This window comes from Macrotis lagotis, chromosome 4 (assembly GCF_037893015.1).
Source record: "Macrotis lagotis isolate mMagLag1 chromosome 4, bilby.v1.9.chrom.fasta, whole genome shotgun sequence".
Classification (NCBI taxonomy): Eukaryota; Metazoa; Chordata; class Mammalia; order Peramelemorphia; family Peramelidae; genus Macrotis; species Macrotis lagotis.
The window spans coordinates 256562318-256587176 of record NC_133661.1 but is presented as its reverse complement, the minus strand read 5'-3'; the positions used below and the strand labels follow the sequence as shown (position 1 = coordinate 256587176).

At 37.5% G+C, this 24859-nt stretch overlaps 1 protein-coding gene across 4 annotated transcripts in view; it reads left to right on the top strand.

The window, feature by feature from the left end:
- The first annotated feature begins 5176 nt into the window (after positions 1-5176).
- The window catches only part of LOC141522410 (deubiquitinase DESI2-like), a 91797-nt gene continuing 72114 nt past the window's right edge, over positions 5177-24859 (top strand). Inside the window, exon 1 of one of the 4 annotated variants that reach the window (XM_074235842.1) lies at positions 5177-6429. In XM_074235842.1, coding sequence (XP_074091943.1) covers positions 6400-6429 — 30 coding nt within the window. In that variant the 5' untranslated portion in view covers positions 5177-6399. Of the gene's footprint in view, positions 6697-17662; positions 19392-24859 lie in introns of those variants that run through there. The other 3 variants (XM_074235841.1, XM_074235846.1, XM_074235844.1) reach the window with 3 other exon arrangements.

Genomic DNA, 24859 nt, shown 5'->3' with positions numbered 1-24859 from the left:
ATCATCATCATCATTATTATTATTTGACTAAGAACTCTTTTTTTTTAAAATTTATTTTTATTAAAGATATTATTTGAGTTTTACAATTTCCCCCCCAATCTTACTCCCCCCCTGCCATGGAAAGCAATCTGTCAGTCTTTACTTTGTTTCCATGTTGTACATTGATCCAAATTAAGTGTGATGAGAGAGAAATCATATCCTTAAAGAAGAGAAGAGAAGTCTAAGAGGTAACAAGATCAGACAATAAGATATCTTTTTTTCCCTAAATTAAAGGGAATAGTCCTTGAACTTTGTTCAAACTCCACATTTCCTTATCTGGATATAGATGGCACTCTCCTTTGCAGACAGCCCAAAATTGTTCCCAATTGTTGCACTGATGGAATGAGCAAGTCCTTCAAGTTTGAACATCAAACCCCATGTTGCTGTTAAGGGTATACAGTGTTTTTCTGGTTCTGCTCATTTCACTCAGCATCAGTTCATGCAAATCCCTCCAGGCTTCCCTGAAATTCTGTCCCTCCTGGTTTCTAATAGAACAATAGTGTTCCATGACATATATATATATATATATACACATATACACATATACATATACATATACATATACATATATATGTGTATATATATATATATATATATATATATATATATATATATACCACAGTTTGCTAAGCCATTCCCCAATTGAAGGACGTTTACTTGATTTCCAATTCTTTGCCACCACAAACAGGGCTGCTATAAATATTTTTGTACACATGATGTTTTTACCCTTTTTCATCATCTCTTCAGGATATAGACCCAGTAGTGGTATTGTTGGGTCAAAGGGTATGCACATTTTTGTTGCCCTTTGGGCGTAGTTCCAAATAGCTCTCCAGAAGCTGATTAAGAACTCTTCCCAGTCACAAAATAGGATGCTGGTATAAATCTAACTTTTGCACATTTCTTTCCAGTTTTCTCAGTGGTTATTTTAAAATAGAATTGCTTTCTTCAGAGTAATTTCGTTTATTAAGTTTATTGAATATTGGATTATTGAGTTTGATAGTTTCTGATTTTTCCTTATATAGATTTCTAGTTTACAGCCAGTACTAAATCTCTGTCATGATTACAGTTTTATGATGTATTTTGAGATCTGGATAATGTGTTTTGAGATCCTTGAGATCCCTTGTCATTCCAATTTTTTTCATTATTTCCCATGAGATTCTAGACCTTTTGTTCCTAGAAATAAATTTTGTTTTTATCTTGTCTAACTGTATAAAATACCCCTTTGATGCTATGATTGGTAAAGCACTCCAAGAAAATAGTAATTTTTATTATATTAGCATTGCCGAACTATGAGCAATGAATAACCTTGCAATTATTTAAGAGAATTTGTTAAAGAGATTGCACATTCACAGATCCAGGTTTATTAGTAGATTTTGGATAAACAGAACCTAGAGACTCTGTGACCCAGAGGATAGAGAGGATTGTTGCACTCGGAAGCAAAAAGACTTGAATTTGAATCTTGTTTCAAAAACCAAGTAGTTGTGTGATTTTTCTACAAGTCACTTAATAACTCCAATATTGGTTTCATCATCAGTAAATTGGAGCCAATAATGCCTATAGTAATTATCTCTGGAGCTAGCTACCTTATTTGAAGCTTTGTTTGTTGTTGTACACATTACATTTATGAACAAAGAATTTGCTCAGTAATTTGATTCAATTGATACCACCAGTGATAGGTGACCTGCAGTAAAAATTGTAGGATTCTTGACTTGTACTCGGTCATCTGTGATGAGGTGCATCATTCTAAAGTGCTTTTAAGTAGAAAGGAAGCTCAGAGATGATCTTCAACTCAACTCCTAACTCTCCCTTGTTAGGCCCTCCTCCGAAGTACCCTTAACAAATGCTCATTTAGCTCTGGAACCCTTTCATACAGTCAGTAATTTTATTAAGAGCCTACTATTTGCTTTTGTTTTTGTTGTTCAGTAGTTTCAGATGGGTCTGACTCTTCATAACTCCATTTGGGGTTTTCTTGGCAACCAATGGAGTGATTTGCCATTTCCTTTTCCAGTGCATTATATACAGATGAGAAAACTGAGGATCAGTTTCACATAACTAGTGTTTGAGGCCAGATTTGAACTCAGGAAGATGAATCTACCTCCAGGTTCAGTACTCCATTCACTGCAGCAATATGTTAGGCACTTTGCTAATCACTGAGGATTCAAAGAAATAAAAGAAAGTCCCTACCCTCAAGGAGCCTACAATCTAATGGGGGAAGTCAATACATAAAAAGAAGTTGAAAAACTGGGGCAGGGGGAAGAAAGTGTACATGGTGCTGGAGGTCTGGAGAAGTACATCAGAGAGAAGCAGGGTGGGGGAATAAAGAAATGGTTACTCTAGGGATCCTCCTTAAATGGACAATGTGGGAGTACTTCTGTGTTCCACTCTCCACCCTCTATGATGTTGGGCAAGGGGCAGGTCACAGAGAGGTGTGAGTTTCAAGCCTAATGTAATCTTACAGGATTATGAGATTTTGAGAAAGTCCAAGAGGGCAATGAAATAGAAAATGAGGAAGAACTTAACTGGGAATGCCAAAGCATTGGATGATTAGATAATCCTAATAGGTAGAAACCCTTTCCCTATATTGACCTTACTTTTGTCTTTTTGTAAATTTCATCCATTTTCTGAAGTTCTCTTGCACCACTCAGAATACATCTAATCCATCTTTCTCATGAGTGCTCTTCATTTATTTTATTTTATTTTTTTTTGGCAAGGCAATGGGCTTAAGTGGCTTGCCCAAGGCCACACAGCTAGGTAATTATTAAGTGTCTGATGCTGGATTTGAACTCAGGTACTCCTGACTCCAGGGCCAGTGCTCTATCCACTGCGCCACCTAGCCGCCCCCTCTTCATTTATTTTAATAGTTATTATTTCTCTTGGTTATAAGTTTTTAGTTTCTTAATCCATATGACATGATTTCAATTGCTGCCAAGATAGTTGACTGCCTGAATCTTGTCTAGAGTCACAAGTTTAGTAAGGGTTTGAGGTTGGATTTGAACTCTGGTCTTACTTCACCTAGAATAGGGGTAGTAAACAATGTAAATAGTTCTGGACTTGGATCCAGATTCATGTTCTAGCTCTGACACTTGCTCTGTTTTACATCTCTAAACCTCAGTTTCCTCATCTGTAAAATGAAGATAATGCCTATAGGATCAAATGATAAAGCATTTTCCAAAACTTAAATTGATATATAAATGTAAGCAATTATTAGTAATAAGAGATGTTTGAAAGAAAACTAGTTTTAGATCAAGTTGTTTCTCACTTGTCAGTTTAATCAAACCGAATAGTCCTCTGGGCTAATAATTCCTCCTGGAATTCACATATGAAGTTCTACTTTCACTCACATCTCTCTAGGATATTGTAGATTCCAGATTATTTTTTTTTGTTTACAATTCAGATTTCCCTCTTAGTCAATTAGGAAATTCTTCATTGATGATAGGCTTTGGGTGATTCATTTCTATACCTATGAAAATTTTAATTGTGAATAAATAAGCCAATGCACTGAATGTCCATATGGGGAATGTCCACATTAGGGAATAGATTTTAAAAAAATCATATACTACCAGGGATTTGTTCAATGTACAGAAAACAGAACAATTCAATCAAGATCTCCCAAGATAAAACCCTCAATTTACAAAGTCCTTTTCATTATTCAATCTTGACTACCCTTATTATAAGCTCCAAGTGTGTCTCTTAAAATATGGTACCTCAGGGGTGGCTAGGTGGCACAGTGGATAGAGCACTGGCCCTGAAGGCAGGAGTGCCTGAGTTCAAATCCAGCTTCAGACATTTAATACTTACCTAGTTGTGTGGCCTTGGGAAAGCCACTTAACCCTATTGCCTTGCAAAAACACACATACACACACACACACACACACACACACACATATATATATGTATATATATATATATATATATATATATATATATATATATATATATATATATATATATATGGCACCTCAAATTGGCCTCAGTATTCTAGATGTGATATGGCTAAGGGAGAGAGAGGAGTCTAATACCTCTCTCTTTTTGGGCCCTATATTTTTAATCTACAAAAGACACCTAACCAATTCACTACCTTCCAAGTATATTTTTATGGAGTAATAAAATGTACCAGCACACACTCCTTTAAACAAAGTATTGTATCTAAATACATGGTTTATAGCCTTGTTCTTTATCCTAGAGTATTTTTTACTACCATCCTCCAACTTGTTAAATGGATTTTTCTCTTTTTAATTGAGGGAAAAAAAGCAGTGAAAAATGTCGGTGATGTTTTCACAGACGTGAGAAATGTTCAGCACCCCACTCCCTCCCTTCTTTTCTCGCTTTCTTTCTCCCTCTTCCTTCTCTCCCCCTTCTTCCTCGAAGTTAATCACCAGCTGTATTATTTAGCAAGAATGGATGAGCAGAGGGCCTCAGTGCTGCGGGGATTCTATTCTCTTCGTTATCACTTGAGAACGGGGCAGAGAATCTGGTTGTTTCCGACCTCAGTGTGCCTCGCTTGACCCTTGCAGGCAAGGGGTGGGGGAATGCTGGGTTTTTTCTTATGTAATAGGCTCTCTGTAATTTTCATTCAGATCTGGTTGGCTGCAAGCTGGCAGGCAGCCGGAGCTACGCCTCCAACTCAGATGAGCTCATCCATCCCTAGCTCCCAGCCTATTTATTTATTTATTTATTTTAGAAAATGGGAAGTTGGGGGGTGGGGGTGGAGGTAGCAAAGGGGAGGGGTTGGGAGGGAGAGGGGAGCGACTACAGCCAAAATTCTTGCTGCTTCAACATTAAAGAGGTTTCCACCCCCTACACCCTTCCCCCACTTTAACAGTTTCCCCCCCCCCCCCGCACTGAATGCAGAGACCCTTCCTCTCCTCCTCGCCTTCTCCTTCCTCCCTTTCCTACTCTTTCCACATCCTTCTACCCCTTTTTATTCCCTTTGAAGAAGACGGAGGGGGCGGTGGGGAGGAGGGGAGGAGGAAGGAGAGGGAACAGGAAGAAATTTACCGCAATGGGTTTCACAGTTGATTCTCCTCTAGTTCAGATTTTAATTGCTAGTGGGTGTCACTGGTTAGGAATCGGCCAACGAGGGAACTCCCCCTCCCCCATCTCCCTTTCCAATTAGCAGAGGCATTCACTACCAGGCTCACTTAGTCCTGTGCTTCTGCCAGCCTCCGCCAGATGCATCAATCTAGAATCAGCTGCAAGTAACGCTTCGGCTACCGCGCGGAGGAAACTGTTCCTTCGGGTTGATCTGATTCAGAAATAGAGCTGCTCCTACTTCTTGCCCCTGCCCTGTCTTGTTCTGCCCTACGAGGCTAGGCAAGGCCAGGCAAGGCAACCCAGCCTTTGCATTCCCTCTCCTCCAGCCCTCCAGCCGCTGAAGGCAGGTGTGACTAAAGGGGCACGCGTCGGGCGCAGAGCCTCCGACCTCGGGTCGCGGCTTCTGGAGGGGTCCGGAGCTCCTTTCAGCACCTTGGAGACCTCCTGCGCCTGGGAGCTCTAGATGGCGCCTAAGCCCAGAGACCCCGGGAGATGCTAGTGAACCGGCCGCCCTCTCTACGGCTTGCCCAGAGAAAGGACCCACCCGACTCCAGCCTTCTAGAGTCGAGCAGATGGAACTGAAACACTTTGGACAGATCTCCCCATTCTACCTGGACTGAAGCTGCGGCTTCAGACCCTGTGCTGTCACCCTAGCTCCTGTAAGGGAGGCATGGAGGACGACGAAGAGAGAGACATAGACACAGGCATTTTCTCCTTTCCGTCGGTCCAGGGTGACCTTTATCAATAGGAGCAGATCAGCTTCAAATCTCCAGAGCAGTTTCCTAGTGGGCGGTTCTATCGAACCTGGAAAGAGGCGGCAATCAACAAACTCTACCCTCATGGCTCTGGGTGAAATTATTCATCCTGAAATGCGTGTTGCTTATTTGTTTAAGTTTATTCAAATACATGTTTCTGGTTTTTTTAAAGGTAAAATGCAATTGCCTCGAAATCAGAAACGATAGAAAATTTTTAGATCTCCATGAATAAGAGCCGTCTGCTTGCAGCAAGCTGAGACTTGGAACCTGAGGACTCAACTCCTGGCAGGGGAACTAGCCGCTGAGTGTAGCGCCCTTTAAACTGCACGGGTTTTTCATGCATCATTTTAAATGTGTACTTTGCCTAGTGTCTACTCCATTTTCCTATTACCATTCCTGAGAATCTCCTCTCTTCTCTCTCGCTTCCACCTCCCCCATCTTTCTCCTGGGTTCTGTGGACATACGTAGCAACTAGGGTTTGGAGCTCCCTGCAATTGCCTTGACTTTTGATTTTTTTACTTCTTCCTGGATTACAAGACTGGATGGTGCACCGTTAAGTCCAGAAACCCCGATGAGCCGCAGTGTTAGGAAGAATCCCGGTGTGAGTGTGTGTTTGTACTGTTGTGTGTGTGGGGGTGCAAGAAAAAAACAACTTTGGAACCCTCAAACCCCTCTTTCCTCCTCATGCAAGTTTCTTTGGAAGTCGTACTATGAGGAATTCTTTTGCATATAGCTGAGGGCAAAGCCCAAACAGTACCTGGGGGAGGGGGGCAACGCTGCAACGGGAAGGGGAAATAATATTTGCCCCCAGTATTCTCTACAATCAACGATGGCAAATGAACCGGTGATTTTGAATGTCTATGATATGGTGAGTATGAAACGGTAGGAGGTTGGGTGCAATGACAACATATATGCCCCTTGTGATTGGACACAGTCGGGCTAATAAGAGGAGCCCAGCGCAGAGTCCAGGAGAGACCGGCTGTCTGTCGGGACTGACAGACACATAGACAGATGGACACGGTGCTTGGCTCCTGCTACTCCCATCGCATCTCCCAGGAAATGGAAGGTAAAACGCTCTGGTTTGACTAGTTGATGCACTCTTGGGGAGGGGGAGATATAATTACCTTCTTTTGCAGGCAGCTCTGGCTTCCAGGAGCTGCAGGCTCTGGTTTCTAGAACTGAGTTGGTTTGCCCTTCAATTTCAACCCTGGGGAGCCCAGGAGTCATGGAAAACTCAAGTTCTTGTAAGGAAGAGCAATTATTTAGGAATCTTAAAAGGAGAGTTCCAGTGAGGGGTGGACGTTGGCTTTGGAATGTAGAATCAAGTTTTCAGTTGACAGTGGCTTTGTTAAGTCTTGAGTTCTGCATCCAGATGCAAAATCCTGCAAAATTCGCAACTCAGTAGAAATTTTTCCCCCACTCCTCCCTTAATCTCCAACAATGCATTCATCCCTAGTCCATTTTCTTCAGATATTCAGCACTCAGTTAAAGAACTGAAGACTCTTTGCACTTTTGCTTCAACACCTTCTAAGAGAGGCAGATTGCCTGGTTTATATTGGACATGTGATCCCTTAAACAAATCCACACACAGTAGATCAAATGTAAGAGGAAGTATAGTTCTGAACCAGAAAGGGTAGCTTTGAAACCAACTGTGTTAGCCCTTTTCTCTCTTATATTTGTGTAGACAGAGGGCTTCCCTTATTCATCCTACCACTCATGTTGGGGGGGGGATAAGAACTCCATGAATTCTGTAGGATTTTTTAGGACATCTTTAAGGAATTCAAGAGGGACACAGATTTTAAGATAACCTTATGTTGGGGGGAAATATAATACCAATAGACAAAGGTGCTGCAGAAATATCAACCTCATACTACCATGGAGGTAAAATTGGGAAATGATGTAAAAAATAGGAATGTCTAGGAAATATACAGAAATCACACATAGGGATATTATAATGACTATAAATGTACATACAATATAGGTTTATGTTTTGGCAGCACCCACAGCATGGAACCCTTATGTTTCTCCATATGAATGATATTGGTTTTTGGGGGGGCCAGAGGAAAACTGGGGGTGTATCTTAAAATAGTGATGTGGAAAAAACTGCCACAGTGATGGGAGCTCTAACTCCTACTCCTGCTTTGGTAATTACTTTTAAAATTCAACTTGCCTGTAAATGGTTTCAAATAATTATCATCAGATAAAAATCTATTTTCCCAAATTTAAACTCTTATATACAATGGATTGTAGAATCAGAGTCAACATTAGCTTTCCTTTTCCTCTAGAGGCCCCCTTTTTAGTGGGGTTGGTCAAGTCATCCAAATTTGCTCCCTTTCTTTGACTTGAGTGAGCTGAATCTGTTGCTTAAGACCTAGTTTTCCTAGTTCAACAAGGAAAGCCATGTTTGCTATTGGAAGATATGGGGAAGGTATTATCCTGGAACAAATTTTTCATGTTGCCAAGGAGGGTAGAGTCTGTCTTGGAGGTTCTGAGCTGAAAATCCAGATTGCTATGTTCTTTTCTTCTCTACAAAGAGAAAAATATAGAAATGTGGATTCAGAGCTAGAAGGTACTATCTAATCAAAACCTCCTGAATTTGTTAGACTTTGTGTGTTTCTGTTATTCCACAGAATCTCAGAATTGAAAGGGATATCAGAAGTAACTGAATTCAATCCATCTATATCTGAACAGGAACCTACTTTATAACATCCCTAACAAGTTAAGATTTCCAGAAAAGATTGTGGCACTACCTTCCTATATTCTACTTCGGAATAAATCTATATAGTGAGAAAGATGTTCCTTGTTCTGCTCTATGAGATCAACAAAGCTCTTTAAATAGTTAATAACTCATTTATTAAACACTTATTGTTTGCCTGGCACTGTAATAAGTACTGAGGATACCAAAAAAGGCATAAGATTATCCTTGTTCTCAAAAAGCTCACAGTCAAATGGGATAGACAGCAAGCAAACAAATACAGTATTTACAAGATATAAGATAAATTAAAAACTTATTAAAAGAGAGAAAGTACTAGAATTGAGGGGTTGGTAAAGACTTCCCATAGAAGACAGAATTTTAGTGGGTACTTGCAGGAAAACAGGGAAAGCAGTAGGTGGAGATAAGGAAGGAGAACATTCCAGATATGGAGATAGACTATGAAAATGCCAGGAGAGAAAGCCAGTGTCACTGGACTGAAGAGTATGTGATGGGGGAATAAGATATAAGAAACTTGAAAAGGTGGGAAGGGGTTAGGTTATGAAGAATTTTGAATTCCAAATAGGGGGTTTTGTATTTGGTTCTGGTGGTGATAAGGCACAACTAGAATTTATTGAGTGGAGAGGGTTACATGATCTGGCCTGTGCTTTAACAAAATCACTTTGCTGAATAGGGGATAGATTGGAGTGGGGAATGACTATGGACAAATATAACCACCAGCAGATTATTGTAATAGTACAGGCATGAGGTGATGAAGGCTTGAACCAGATTGGTGGAAGTGTTACAAGGAAAGATGATTGAAGGCAGCTTTCACAGAGACAAGCATGGTCCAATGGAGAGGGCACAAGATCTGGAATCAGAGAACCTGGCCATGTTATTTACTTAACTACTTGACTTTGGTCAAATGACTTAATCTCTCGAGGTCTGAGTTTCCACATCAGTGGAAAAAAAAAAACATTGGATTTGATGGCCTCTGAGATGCTTTTCAATTCTCAATATATGATCACAAGTTTTATTTTCTCTGGATTAAGCTTCTGAAATTCCTTTAACTAGTTCTTTTTTCCTTTCAACATTGTGCTCTCTAGCTTCTGGATGCTCACTAATGAATGTCTTTTCTAAAATGATACCAGGAGTGTGACACACACCCCAGATAACTGTCAGTGCAGGATAGAATATGGTGGGAATTTCCCTTCTTGTGAATATAACCCTTCTAAATGCAGCCTAAAAAAAATTCCTTCACACTTAAACCCCCATAAACTGTTGTTACAGTGCCTTCCCTATCTTGTATTTGTGCAGCTGATTTTTCAAAAACAAAAGTTCTACACTTATCACTTTTATTTTACTAGATTCAGGGCATAGTTTTCACCTTTCAATTTTTTTTCTTTTTGGATCCTGAGTGTCATTCATTATGGTAGTTATACTTTTGATTTTGTGTCAACAGCAGTTTTATAAGAATGCCATCTCCTACTGATATAAATGTTAAAGAATACAAGGCAAAGGACAGATCTCTGGGGCATTCCATTTTAAATTGATAACTTGACAAGAATCCATTAATTTAGTCTATAATGCTTCATCTTGTCCATAAAAATAGTCTGAAATTGCTGAAATTCAGGTAAACTCTGTCTACAATTGTCTCCTGAACTGCCACTCTAGTTTTTGTCAAGAAAAGGGCCCTTCACACTATCCTGCTTTCTAGTCTTCTTAAATTTTTCTCTCCTCCATATAGTCTATCATCCAGCAACAGGTCTGACTACCCATTGATCTATACTACCCTGTCTATTGATACTATGCTTTTTTATTGACTGTCGTGCATATCTAGAATGAATACTCTTTCTCTACACTATACCTTCTTAAGGATATAGATCTTTCTGTTCCCCCCCCCTTTCTTCCTCTTCTTTCTTTGTTTCTTTCTCTTTCTTTCTTTCTGATACAGTGGATAGCAAACCTACTCTGGAGTCAGGAGGAGCTGAGTTCAAATGTGGCCTAAGACACTTATTAGTTGTGTGACTCTTGGGCAAGTTACTTAACCCCAATTACTTCCAAAAAGAATTTGATTTCTAACTTTTCTTTCTTTTCCTCCTCACCTCTCTTAGGGCAAGTAATTTGATTTCAATTATACATGAGAGGTCATTCAATACATATTTCCATATTAACATATTGCAAAAACATAACAAAAACTAAATAAAATAATATCAATAAAGAAAGTTTAAAAATATGCTTCAATTTTTTGAATTTGCATTCAAAGCACATCAGTTCTCTTTCTGGAGGTAGATAGCATTTTTCATCATGAGTCTTTTGAAATTGTTTTGGATCATTTTCTCAATGAAGAGTAGCTTAGTCTTTCACAGTATGTCTTCCTTACAATAGTGTTCTTACTATGTGCAATATTCTTCTGGTTCTTCTCACTTCATTTTGCATCAGTTAATATGTCTTCCCAGGTTTTTCTGAAAGTAGTCTATTCTTCATTTCATAGCATAATATTCCATCACAATCATATACAACAAGTTGTTCGGTCATTCCCCAATTGATGGGCATCCCCTCAATTTCCAATTCTTTGTCAACATAAAAAAGAAATATTTTTTATGGTTTATTTTCATATTATTATAATGACCCCCCCAAAAAAGATACAGCAACCTCAAGGGAAATAAAGTGAGAGAAAAAAGCGTACTTCAGTCTGTGTTCAGATTCCATTGGTTCTGTCTCTGGGATGACTTGCTTCCTTTATCATAAGTCCATCAGAGAAGTTGCTCCAATATCTTTTGCTATTATTAGCTGTATTTCCCTCCATTCTATTTTTTCCCACTCCCCTTTATTCTATTTATTTATTCTATTCTCTCTCTCCTTTCACTTTGTCTCTCCTCAGAAGTGTGTCATATCTGACTACCCTCTCCCACAATCTTCCTTCTCTTCTATCATCTATTACCCCCTCCCTTTCTGTACCCCTTATCCCTTCCCTTTCCTTTCATTTTTCTCTAAAGGAAGATAGATTTCTATACCCTGTTGAGTTTTATGTTATTTCTTCACTAAGTCATTTCTGATGAGAATGAAGGCTCACTCATTCCTCCTAACCTGCCCCCCCTTCGATACCATTGCAAAAGCTTTTTTTGACTGTTTTATGTGAAATATCTTAACCCATTCTGTCCTTTCCCTTTCTACCAGTACTTTCCTTTACCATCCATTGACTCCATCTTTATACTATATTATACCATTATATTCAACTCCCACCTTTGTCTTGTCTATATATGCTCCTTCTAACTGCTCTTATAAATGAGAAGGTTAATGAGTTTTTGGTATCTTCTTCCTATGCAGGAATACATACAGTTCAACGTCATTAAATTTCTCATAATTATTTTTTCCCCTTCACCCTCTCCATGCTTCACCTGTGTCCTGTACTTGGAGATCAAACTTTTTGTCAGCTCTGGTTGTTTTGATAGGAAAGTTTGAAAGTCCCCTGTTTCATTGAAATTTCATCTTTTTCCCCAAAAGAGGATGTTCAGTTCTGCTGGGAAGTTGATTCTTGGCTATAAACCAAGCACTTTTGCTTTCTGGAATATCATATTCTAAGCCCTATGAGCCCTTAATGTAGATGCTGTCAAATTTGTGTAATCCTGACTCTTACACCACAATAATTGAATTGTTTCTTTTTTGGCAGCTTGAAGTATTTTCTCTTTTTTTCTTGTTATTTTTGGAATTTGGCTATACTATTCCTGAGAGTTTTTTCTGGGGAGGGGGAATCTCTTTTAGGAGGTTATCGGTGAATTCCATCAATTTCCAGTTTACCCTCTGCTTCTAGAATCTCAGAGCAATTTTGCTGGATTATCTCTTGAAAAATGAACTCTAGACTCTTTTCCTGGTCATGACTTTCAAGTAGCCCAATAAAATTTAAGTTCTCCTCTCCAGGCCAGTTTTTCCAATGAGATATTTCACATTTTCTTCTAGTTTTTTTTTTTTGTTATTTTGGATTTGTTTTTTGTTTCTTGATTTCTTGCAAAGTCATTAGCTTCCTTTAGTTCCATTCTATATTTGAAGGAGTTATTTTCTTCAGTGAACTTTATCTCCTTTTTCAACTGACCAATTCTGCTTTTTAAGGCATTCTTCTCCTCATTAACTTTGTGGACTGCTTTTTTACATTGGATCTAAACTGCTTTTTAATGTCATTTTCTTTGGTATTTTTTTTTTTTTTGTATTTCTTTCAGTAAGCTGCTGACTTGGTTTTCATCATTTACCTGCATTACCCTCATTTCTCAATTTTTTTCTACATCACTTACTTGCTTTTCAAAGTCTTTTTTGAGCTCTTCCAAGAGCCTGAGCCCATTTCCTATTTTTTTAATAGGTTTTTGCAAGGCAAACAGGGTTTAAGTGGCTTGCCCAAGGCCACACAGGTAATTATTAAGTATCTGAGGCCAGATTTGAACTCAGGTACTCCTGACTCCAGGGCTGGTGCTCTATCCACTATACCACCTAGCCACCCCCTCATTTCCTATTTCTCTTGGAGGCTTTGGATATAGAAGCTTCAACTTTGACATCTTTTGAGTATATGTTTTGCTCTTCCATGGAACCAAAATAATTGTCTGTGGTCAAGTTCTTCTTTTTCTGTTGTTTGCTATTTTCCTCAGCCTATGACTGATTTACTGTACATCCAAAACTTTTGGGGGTTTTTTGGGATCCCCTCTCAGGACCACAATTCCTTCAAGTTCTTATGAGAGACTCTGACTGCTCTCCTGGCCTGTGTTCTGGTCTGTGGATGACCACAAGCACTCCCATTTGTCCTGGAACTGTGAGGAGGGTCCCTGCTCCAATATGGTAGTATGGGGGGCCCAGACTATGACCTGGGTCTGAGTATGGGCAAAGCAGCAGAGTCCTGCCCCAGGAATAGTGGAGAGACCTCTGCAGTTTCTCCTCATCCCCTTACCATCTGTGGACTGAGTGTTCTGGAAACAGCTGCTGGGTGACTCTGCAGGTTCCTACTCTGCAAGTTCCTGAGCTGCAGATTCTTGCAGCAGGGCTGCTCTGAAGCCAATGCTGGTCTAGGCTCCATGTTCATTTTGATGTGGCAGAGTTCTCTCACCACCCCTTCAAAGCTGTCCCTGATGATCCCTGGGCTAAGACGTCCGGAAACTGCTAGTTATAATGGCTGAAATGCCACGAGGGACTCACTCACCCTGCTGGCTGTTCCTGGAAGGTTGGAGCTGGTTTGCTCTGACATAGTGTAGCTGCCGCCAGGCTGCTCTGCTGCTCTTTCTTGCCCTCACGCTACTGTCTTGGCTCTACCCCCACCAATATATAAATATTTTTGTACAAATAAGTCCTTTCCCCTTTTCTTTGATTTTTTTTTGAGGTACAGAACTGCTAGTAATATTACTGGATCAAGGGATATACACAGTTTTATAACCCTTTGAGCATACCTCCAAATTGTTTTGCAGAATGCTTGGACCAGTTCATAATTTCACCAAGGATGTATGTGTCCCATTTTTCCCCCCACATATCCTCTCAAGCAATTGTCATGTTAGCCAATTTGATGGGGTGAGGTGATTTTTAGAGTTGTTTTAATTTGCTTCTCCAATAAGTAGTGATTTAGAGCATTTTTTCATATGACTATTGATAGCCTTTATTTCCTTTGCCCATCTGTCAATTGGAGATTTGTTTTTATTTTTATTATTTTGGTTCAATTCTCTCTCTATATATTTGAGAAATGAGACCATTTAAAAAAATTTACTGTAAATTCTGCCCTCAATTTCCTGTTTTCTTTCTAATTCTGATTACATTAGTTTTGTTTGTACAAAAGTTTTTTAATTTTATGTAATTAAAAATATGTTTTACTTTCCATAATCCCCTCTATTTCCTTTTTTGTCACAAACTTTCTATTATCTATAGATATTAGTGGTACCCTAATTTATTTATGATTTTACCTTTTATGTGTAAATCATTTATACATTTTTGATCATATCTTGATTTATGGTATAAAATGTTGATCATTACCTGAAAAGTCAAATCGCTTTCCAGTTTTCCAATAATTTTTGTCAAATGGTAAGTCCTTATCCTAAAAGCTTGAATCTTTAGATTTATGAAATACTAGGTTACTATTGTTGTTTACTACTTTGTATTATGAACCTGAACTATTCTATTGATCTACCACTCTATTTCCAAGCCAATAGAAGATTGTTTTGATGATTACTACTTTGCAATATAGTTTGAAATCTCATACTGCTAGGATTTCTTTATATTCCCTCCCTCCCCCATTGATTCCATTGATATTCTTAACTTTTTGTTCTTCCAGATAAATTGTCACTGTTTTTCTAGTTCTATAAAATAATTCTTTGATATTTTGATTTGTGTGGCATGATAATTTAGGCAGAATTATTTTTATTATATTGGTTCATCCTGCCCATGTGCAATTAATATTTCTCCAATTGTTTAGTTCTGTTTTTATTTGCATGAAAAGCATTTTGTAATTGTGGACATGTAGGCCCTTGATTTGTCTTGGCAGGTACCTTTTCAAGTTATTTTTAAGGTCTGCAGTTATTTCAAACCCTACTGGGTTTTGTTGGTAATATATAGAAATTCTGATGATTTCTATGGGTCAAGTAGATTTTCTTAAAGTACAATCTGACATGTCACTCCTCAGCTCAAGAAGCTTTGGAGGCTCCCCGTTGCCACTGGAGACAGAGCTGCTAGTATCAGAACACAGACTGAAACACATTTTTTCTCTCTTTATTTCTTTATTTCTTATATTCTATTTCTCATGAGGGTCTATATTTTTTTTGGGGGGGGTACTATGTACTCTTTTTTTATTTTAAGGTGTTTTTTTTTTTTTTGCAAGGCAATGGGGTTAAGTGGCTTGCCCAAGGCCACACAGCTAGGTAATTATTAAGTGTCTGAGGCTGGATTTGAATTTAGGTACTCCTGACTCCAGGGCTGGTGCTCTATCCAATGCGCCACCTAGCCGCCCCAACTGCGCCACCTAGCTGCCCCTATGTTTACTCTTAAACAAGAATATTTTAGTAATGCATAAAAAAATCACTTGTATAAAAATAAAAAAAGATAAAATGCAAACTTCTCTTTTTGATATTTTCAGATCTTTACAATCTCACTCCAGATTATTTTTCTAAGTTGATTGTATATTACACTTTGTCATATACTATGTACTCCAGCAAAATGGTTTTATTTGCTGTTTTCTGGCTACAGGATTCCATGTTATACTTATGTCTTTCACAGGCTTTCCCTCTTGTATTTTAGGTGAAAGAAATCATCTGCAGGTTATGACCTTGTGAGTTTTGAAAGACCAAGAGTGTGAACTGTCTGATGTCTAGAAGTACAGGAGCCTAGTAGTTGAGATTAGGACTCATTTTGGAATGTCACAAGATGTGATCTTGATGGAACAGTGCTATGTAGAAAGTGGTCTAGATTTGGGCCCACTCTCCCAATAGACCAAGGTGGTTCAGGAAAGATTGTGCCCCTGAAGTGTTAGGAGAAATGCTTGTACTTCCGTTCTTGCTATAGCTTTAAAATGAATATCACTTTGTAAAGCTAATTTATACTAAGTGGTTAAATGGAACTGGTATATCCAGTGACTGGTAACTAACTGTGAAGGAGACCATATTAGAATGAAGTCTCAGGTTGATGGTATTATGGAAAATTTATTTCAGTTCTATCCTTAGAACTCTGATAGAGAAATATAGCAAACTTTATTCTGAGATAATGAACCAAGAGATATTAATTATTTGTTACCCTTGCAGGGAAAGGCCTGAGGCCCCTTTCCTCATAGCATTGTTATTATTCTTTTTCTTGCTCTATATATAGTATTTTATTTTTTCTAATTCCCTGTAAAGGCAATTTAAAATATTCATTTTTAAGTAAAATTTTGAGTTACCAATTTTCTCCCTTCCTTCCTCTCTCTATCTGCCCTCTTCCCTGACATGAGAAGCAATATGATACTGGTTAAATATGTGCAATCATGTAAAACATATTTCTATATTAATCATAGTAGTGAAAGAAGAAAGAGACTAAAAGAAAAAAAACTATGAAACAAATAAAGTGAAAATAGGATGCTTCTATCTGCATTCTGCATTCAAACACCATCAATTCTTTCTCTGGATGTGGATAGTATCCAGAACTTCTTAGCACTTTTTATATGGCATTTGGGAGACCATTTTGTATATATTCAAATGTGATATATGTACACCAGTTGATTCATTGACTACAGGGAGGATTGCATCAGTTTAAAAAGTTTAAAGATACAGATTCCATTCTTGATCCCATTCCATTCTCTATATAGCTCTCATCTTTCTTTCTCACCTACTGTCTCTCCATCTCTTCCAGTGAGAGGGAAGTGGTAGGTATGTTATATCAAAGCTAAAGCCCAGCAGTATTGAGTCACATGTCGTGGCAAGCAGCCAGAGGTTCATCTTCAAATTGCTTCAGTGTTGAAATCACACACATACTTGGTTAGAATCAGGAAAAATAGCTTTATACATGTCCATAATTATATAGGAAAGAAGGAATGAATTATGCTTTGAAGTTCCGAGGATCTTCAACAGGATGGAATAAAAAGCACAGTTGGAGGGTTATTTTGTCTTTGCATCTCCAGCATCAAGTACAATGTTTTGTATAGGGGTGAGGATTGATTAAATCAATCAGTCAAGCACCCATCCTCACTTAAAGTAACTAAAATGATTTGCATTTTGATGTCTATTTTGGCTAGTCAATCAAAAGCATTGCATTAGGGGCAGCTAGGTGGTGCAATGAATAGAGCAACAACCCTACAGTCAGGGGGACTTGAGTTCAAATCTAGCATCAGGCACTTAATAATTACCTAGCTGTGTGATCTTGGGTAAGTCACTTAACTCCATTGCCCTGCAAACAAACAAACAAAAAGCATTACATTAATTGCAAACAATCTAATCAAGTTGGAAAGGGGTAGAATGCTTTAAAGACATTGGATGAAATGAAATAATCCCAGTAAATGTATTGGGATGGCTTAAGGTTTCTTTTTCTATGGTTAAAGAGTCAATTTAGAACCCAGCATTCATTCTTTTTTTTTCCTTCAGCATTTTTTTTGGATTTCCTTGACTAGGTTGCTGACTTCATTTTCATGTTTTTTTTTAGGTTTTTTTTTTTTTTTTTTTGCAAGGCAAAGGGGGTTAAGTGGCTTGCCCAAGGCCACACAGCTAGGTAAATATTAAATGTGAGGTCGGATTTGAACTCAGGTACTCCTGACTCCAGGGCTGGTGCTCTATCCACTGAGTCACCTAGCTGCCCCCAGCATTCATTCTAATCTTGAGTCAGCAAAGAAGCTTTAGCCAAGCTGCTGATTGAAAATAGTTGGGAATGGAGAGAGGAGAAAAGTAATTCTATTTTTTTCTTTCCTTCCACCCCCTTTGACATGAGGAAGAACTTGTGAATTTCAAAACATTACAAGATTATGAATTTTCCATGAAGTTCCTAGTAGTATTTCACTGGAATTGCAAGAGTAAGTGGCAGCATCTGTATTGGGAGCCAAGGACAAACTAGACACACCAGCTTGAGGATTCTACAAGGGTCTCAATAGATAATTATGCCATGCTGAAGGGTAACTTAATGAGACCATTACAAAGAGGAGAAAAAGTTCTCCAGCATTAGAATCTGTGAGCAAACTTCATTCTAATTTCCCCTGCAAATTTTATGTACTTGTGAGAAAGTGTGCTTTGTGGAGAATCTGACATGGTAGTTGATATTAACTGATAATAGGGGAGCACATCCAAATGCCATAAGATATAATATAGTTGATTCTTCTATAATGTTTGAGAAATTAGGGAAAATTTGAATGTAATGTGAATTTCAGATAAGGTTATGCTTGATTTCATCCACAAAAAAACAGTGGGAATGTTGAATGCTGCATTATTTCACAATAACTCATAAACTGCAACCCTTCTAAAAGCAAACTTCAGAGCATTTTCAGGGTAAAGCTTCATATCATATATCATCTTCTGTGGTGGAAGCTGTGATTGGAGACAAGCTGGTTCTCCACTTTATCTCCACCTTTCTTCTCTCTCCCCCCCACCCCAAATTAAGCCTCACCCATAGCTTTTGTTTTTGTCACCCCAGCCCCCTAAAAACCAGTGTACAAGCTGAACAGTCATAGTTACTGCCACTATTTATTATAGCATCTATATATTTTAAAACTATATATTGTGTATAAAACTATGCTACTATTTTTTTTATTAGATTCCTATCTTTTTTTTTTTTTGATTTTTTTTTCAAGGCAATGGGGTTAAGTGGCTTGCCTAAGGTCATACAGCTAGGTAATTACTAAGTGTCTGAGGCTGGATTTGAACTCAGGTACTCCTGACTCCAGGGCCAGTGCTCTATCCACTATGCTACCTAGTTGCCCCAGATTCCTATCTTTTAAAAGAATGTGTCACTCAGGAAGCTTTTGAGTGTTATGTCTCTAACCCCATGAGCCCTGTGGTTTTTTTATTATGTAATTTTGCATAATTGAATGATTTTTAGGAATGCATATACTGCATTTTACTGCACAACTGACTCTACTAGAAAACCACCACAACTCTTCAGGGTTAACCCTTAGAGTGAAGGCACAGTTAAAATTAGATAGCATTTATTTATGGTGAATGAACACAGTCAGCATGGCTTTGTGACTTGCCACCAGCACTTAGCAGTCACCTGGGAAGTCACATGAAATGGATAATGAGAGTTTCCTATCATCAGGAATAGCAAGGTAGGAATTGTTGAAGGTCAAATGAATTCTTATCTTGCTTTCTAGTGCAGAGAAACAGGATAATAAGTATAGATCCTGGCTGGCACACTTGGTCACCCTCAAATAGAACATGATCACAAGTCTTCATAGTTATCAGGTATGTAATTTGGGTTGTGGGAAGAGAGATTTCATTCTAGCAGTGGATTGTCAGGAATGATTTATTTCTAGAATGTAAAATATGAATTTGTCTCTGTTTTGGATTAGGAACTTGTGGTTGAAGAAAGTTCTGTGTAAGTTAGTGGTGACTTTGTAATAGTGCTGCCAAGCCATATGGTTAGGAGATTCATGACATGGAACAGACAAACTAGTGAAACAATCTTCTAACAGACACATTACCTAGGCATGCATTCTTCATATTCAGTGTACTCTACAGAGATCTTGGTAGATAGAGCCCCTATATTGATGGTGGCGATTTTCTTAATCATATTAATGTCTGTGTTGGGAAGTGGCTTTCATTAGTAAGGGATGTGTTAATTAAAATAGGGCTTTAATTTAGCCATTCCAAGAAAGGATTTCTACTCACTGTTATTTTCCTCTCACGACCCTGGTTAGGTCTAGAAGCTTCAGGCTGAAAAGGACTAAAAATGTTGACAAATCATTCCTATCACTTATAGCCTGGGACAGAATTTAGAGACTAGACCTGCCCACTTCCTAGAAGGTAGTATTTATATGAGTCTAATGAGTGCCACTTCAATAAAAAAAAAAATGAAGACAACCAGGCAGCATAGGAACAAAGAACTAGACTTGGAGTCAGAAAGATTTGAGATAGTTTTCTCACCCTGGGCAAGTCATATATTCTCTCTTAGTCTTTGATTCCTTGTTTGGAAAATGATGATAATAATAACACTTCCCAGGGCAGTTGTGAGGACCAATGAGATTATACACATGTATGTATATATGTGTATGTGCATATCAATATGTATGTGTGTATATATGTGTATAGACACCTAAGTGGCACAATGGATAGAGTACTGGGGCTAGAGTCAGGAAGATCTAAATTTAAATTCAGCCTTGGGTATTTACTAAATGGGAGACCCTGAGCAAGTCATTTAACCTTGTTTGTCTCATGAGTTGGAAAAGGAAGTGGCAAACCATTTCAGAATCTGTCAAGGAAGTCCCAAAGAGGTCATATGATTAAAGAAAGTTGGAAGACTGAAGAAAGTTGAAAAGACTTGGGCATGACTGAAAATAGCCATCACTAACAAAAATATATGTATGGATATTTAAATATATAGATATATGTGTATATATCTATATATTATAATTATGTATGCACATATGCTTGCAAATCTTTTTTTCATCTTTGCAAATCTTAAAGCCCTTTATAAATGCTAGCTATTCTTGTCTTTAAGGATATTCTCCTTTTTTTCCTCAATGAATTCAGTGCCTGGTTCTAGACTTTCTTTCTACTCTAACTTGCTTGGGGACTTCAACATATGATCACTCCTCAAAACAGTCTAATCTTTTAAATTCCTCACTATACTCCATTTCCATAATGTGTTCTTTTAGCATTCCTATAGCACAGGTAAACAAAGAGCTTACTTTTGATCTCACCATCATCCACAAGGACCCCATATCTGTGTTCATGAACTCTGAAATTCTTTTATTGATCATAATTTGATGTCACTTTATTTCTCCCTTTACCTTACAATGTCAAATTCTGTTCTTCATTCTCTTTATGACCTCCAATCTCTTTATCCCTTGTTTCTTTCCTCGGATAACACTCCATGCATTGGTTACATTCTTTTTTCCTTCTATAGACATATTTAACAACTGCTCTTATGGTCTTTGTTTACTAAATGAAGAATTCAAGAATAGCAAAGTGGTGTTGCTTGGGTTGAGGTCCATAGTATAATATGGATTAGAACCCGTAGGACTGGGGCAGCTAGGTGGTACAGTGTATAGAGCACTGGGTCTGGAGTCAGGAGAACCTGAGTTCAAATTCAGCCTCAGACATAATTATCTAACTGTGACCTTAAGCAAGTCACTTAACCCCATTGCTTTGCAAAAGTCAAGAAAAAAAGAATCCCTGAGTTTCTGGATTTATTTCAGGCATTAAAAAGAGCCAGATTAAAATGTAATTAAAAATATTTAACAAACTTAAATTTTTTAATTAAAAAATTTTTAAACAAAATTAAAAAAATAGATAAAGTTAATATGACTTTTTTATGCCAATTTGCAGTCTTCAGGAATTCTCATTTACAAGTTATCAGCCCCTTTTCTACTTGAGTTGTGTAAAATTTTGGAAGAAGGATAAAAGGTAAATAATTAGGGTGCTGAAATCAGATTTCAAAGCAGTTCATGCAGCTCCATGTTTCCCTAGGTACCCCAACTATTCCATTGACATGTTAGTTTTAAGCATATACTATTTGCTTTATTATTCTGATTTTGTTTTCTTTTCATGTAAAGCATCTGTGGCCTACTCTAATGTGTGTATTGCCTTGTTTACATTTTGATCATAGGTCAATTAAAAAAGGCATTAGTTGCTAGCATATGTGTGAGAAAGCAGTAATTTGAAATTAGTCTGGAAATATAGATTAAAATCAGATTATGTAGGTCTTTAAATAGCAAACAAAGGAGTTTGTATTTGTTCCTAAAGTCAATAGGCAGTCACTGAACTTTTTTGAGTGGGGGAATGATCTGGTAAGATATGTAGTTTGAAGATATTAATATGATGGCTATGCAGAGGAGATATTGTAGATTGGAGAGATTGGATTAGGAAGCTTTTGTAATATAGTCCAAATGATGGTTTGAACAAGGTAATGGTCATGTGAGTGAAGAGAAGGAGACAGATGTAAAAGTTGTTTTAGAGGAAAAATCAACAAGATTAGGTAAGTGATTGGCTATGGGGAATGAGTGAGATTGATAAATTGAGGATAATTTTGAGACTGAATCTGAGTGACTAAAAAACAAAGATATTCTTAACAGATTGGGGAAGTTCAAAAAAGAGATGACTTTAGGGGAAAAGATAATTTTGCCCCATTTTGGATATAATGAATCTGAAAAGCCAATGGGTCAAAATTTATTTGGAGATGTTTAATAGACATATAACATAGTCCTGACACTCAGAAGATAGTCTAGAGCTGGACATATAGATTTAGGGGTCATATTCATAGAGAAAATATTTAAATCTATGAGAGCTAGTGAGATCTCTGAAAGAGAGAATATAGATAGAAAAAAGAAGTGGACCTAGGACAAAACTTTGAACACTCAAAGTCAAAGATAAGACATAGTTGATTATCCCATAAAACAGTCCTCTGAGTCTTATTTTTTTTAAAAAAATTTATTTTATTAAATATTTCTCAATTACACATGCAAAAATGGTTAAACATTCATTTTTTTAAAAAAAAGACTTTTGAAATCTCTTCCTCCTCTGGTATCTCTTATACATGTGAAGTCATACAAAACATGTTTCCATGTTAGCCATGTTGCTAAAGAAAACATGAACCAAAAAAACTTGAGAAAAATGAGGAAGGTTAAAAAAAGTAATCAGAGAGTTCATCAGTTCTCTCTCTGGAGGTGGGTAGCATTTTTTTTTTTCAGAAGTCCCTTGGAATTGTCTTGGATCATTGTTTTGATCACAGTAGTCAAGACTTAACAATTGATCATACTCACAATATTGCTGTTACTGTGGACAATGATCCTGATTGTGTTTACTTCACTTTGTAGCAATTAATATGTCATCTCAGATTTTTCTGATAGCATCTTACTTGTTATTTTTAATAGCACAATGAAATTCATCATAATTTATATCTCACATCTTGTTAAGGCATTCCCCAATTGATTGACATCCCTTTGATTTTTCAATTCTTTGCCACTCCAGAAAGATGTTACAAATATTTTTTGTACAAATAGGTTCTTTCCTCCTTTTTTGTTTATTTTTTAGGATATAGATCTAGTTGTAGTATTGTTGGGTCCCAATTTTATAGCCCTTTGGATATACTTCAAAATTGTTTTGTGGAATGCTTGGATTAATTCACAGCTTCACGACAGTGCAGTTATATGGAACATTTGAGTCCCGTTTTCCCCCCTCATCTCCTCCAGCATTTCTCATTTTCCTTTTTTGTCATATTTTCCAATCTGATGGGTTGAGGTGGTATTACAGAATTGTTTTAGTTTGCTTTTCTCAAGTCATAAAGATTTAGAGAATTTTTTTCCATGTGACTATAGGTAGCTTTAATTTTTTTTCTGAAGACTACCTGTTTATATCTTTTGACCATCTATCAACTGGGGAATGGCTCTCGTTTTAATAAATTTGGCTTAGTTACCTGTATATTTGAGAAATGAAGTCTTTATAAGAGAAATTATCGTAAATTTTGCCCCAGTTTCCCATTTTCCTTTTAATTTTAGTTGTATTAGTTTTGTTTGTGGACCTTATTCTTCTTAATTCCACTACTTTCATATGATCAGTCTCTACTCTCGGATCTTTTCAGAGAATCTGTCCTTAATATGAGGCATCTCATATTAGGTTAGCCAGATGGAGCAGCAGATAAAGTATTATGCCCAGCATCAACAAAACCAGAATTCAAATTCAACCTCAGACTGTGGGCAAGTGTAGCACCTACCTTGATGTTTTGAGGATCAAAAAAGGATGATATTTATAAAGTACTTAACATAGCACATAATAGGTACTTATTATTTTCTTGTTTCCCTCCTTTTTTTAATCATTAAAAAAAAACCTGTCACGGTATATTTTCAGAAGGAAAAAGTGTTCAAAAAGTCTTTCTTCATTTTCTCTCCATTTAGCTTTACAGGTTGCTTCCCAGAACCCAGCACAAGATAATAGGTGTCAATTGGAATCACCCAAGCCTTTGCAGAATTAATTGATATGTGCAAGGAATTGCCAGACAGTAAGTCCTCCCCCAAAGCAAGGATGTGATCCTAAGTTACTTTTCCATGGAAAACAGCCTTTAGTTTCTTTTCCATTCTGTTCATGGGTGTCTCTGGAAGGACTAAGGTTTATTTAGGTGAGAAGGAAAAAAGGATGGAGTGGTAGAGAAATATAATAGAAATTAAATGAAATTCATTATTACAGTGATGATCAACCTTGAAGGACTTGCTCATTCCATCAATGCAACAATTGGGAGCAATTTGGTGCTGTCTGCAAAGGAGAGTGCCATCTGTACCCAGTTAAGGAGCTGTGGAGTTTGAACAAAGTTCAAGGACTATTCCTTTTAATTTAGAAAAATAAAACAGATATCTTATTGTTTGATCTTGTTACCTCTTAGAATTCTTGTCTCTTCTTTAAGGATATGATTTCTCTCTCATCACACCCAATTTGGATCAAGGTACAACATGGAAACAAAGTAAAGACTGACAGATTGCTTTCCGTGGGGGGTGGGGGTGGGGGGAGGGAAGTAAGATTGGGGGGAAAATTGTAAAACTCAAATAATATCTTTAATAAAAATTAATAAAAAAAGGAAATTCATTATTACAGGAAAGAAGAGAAAAGAAAAAAGGAAAGACAGATAAAGGGAAAATGTGCATCAAAGGCAGGAGTAAAGATTGCCTGTAGGTGTCTGAAGGGTCATTCTGGGATTACTCTTATCGTAGGACACCTATCTC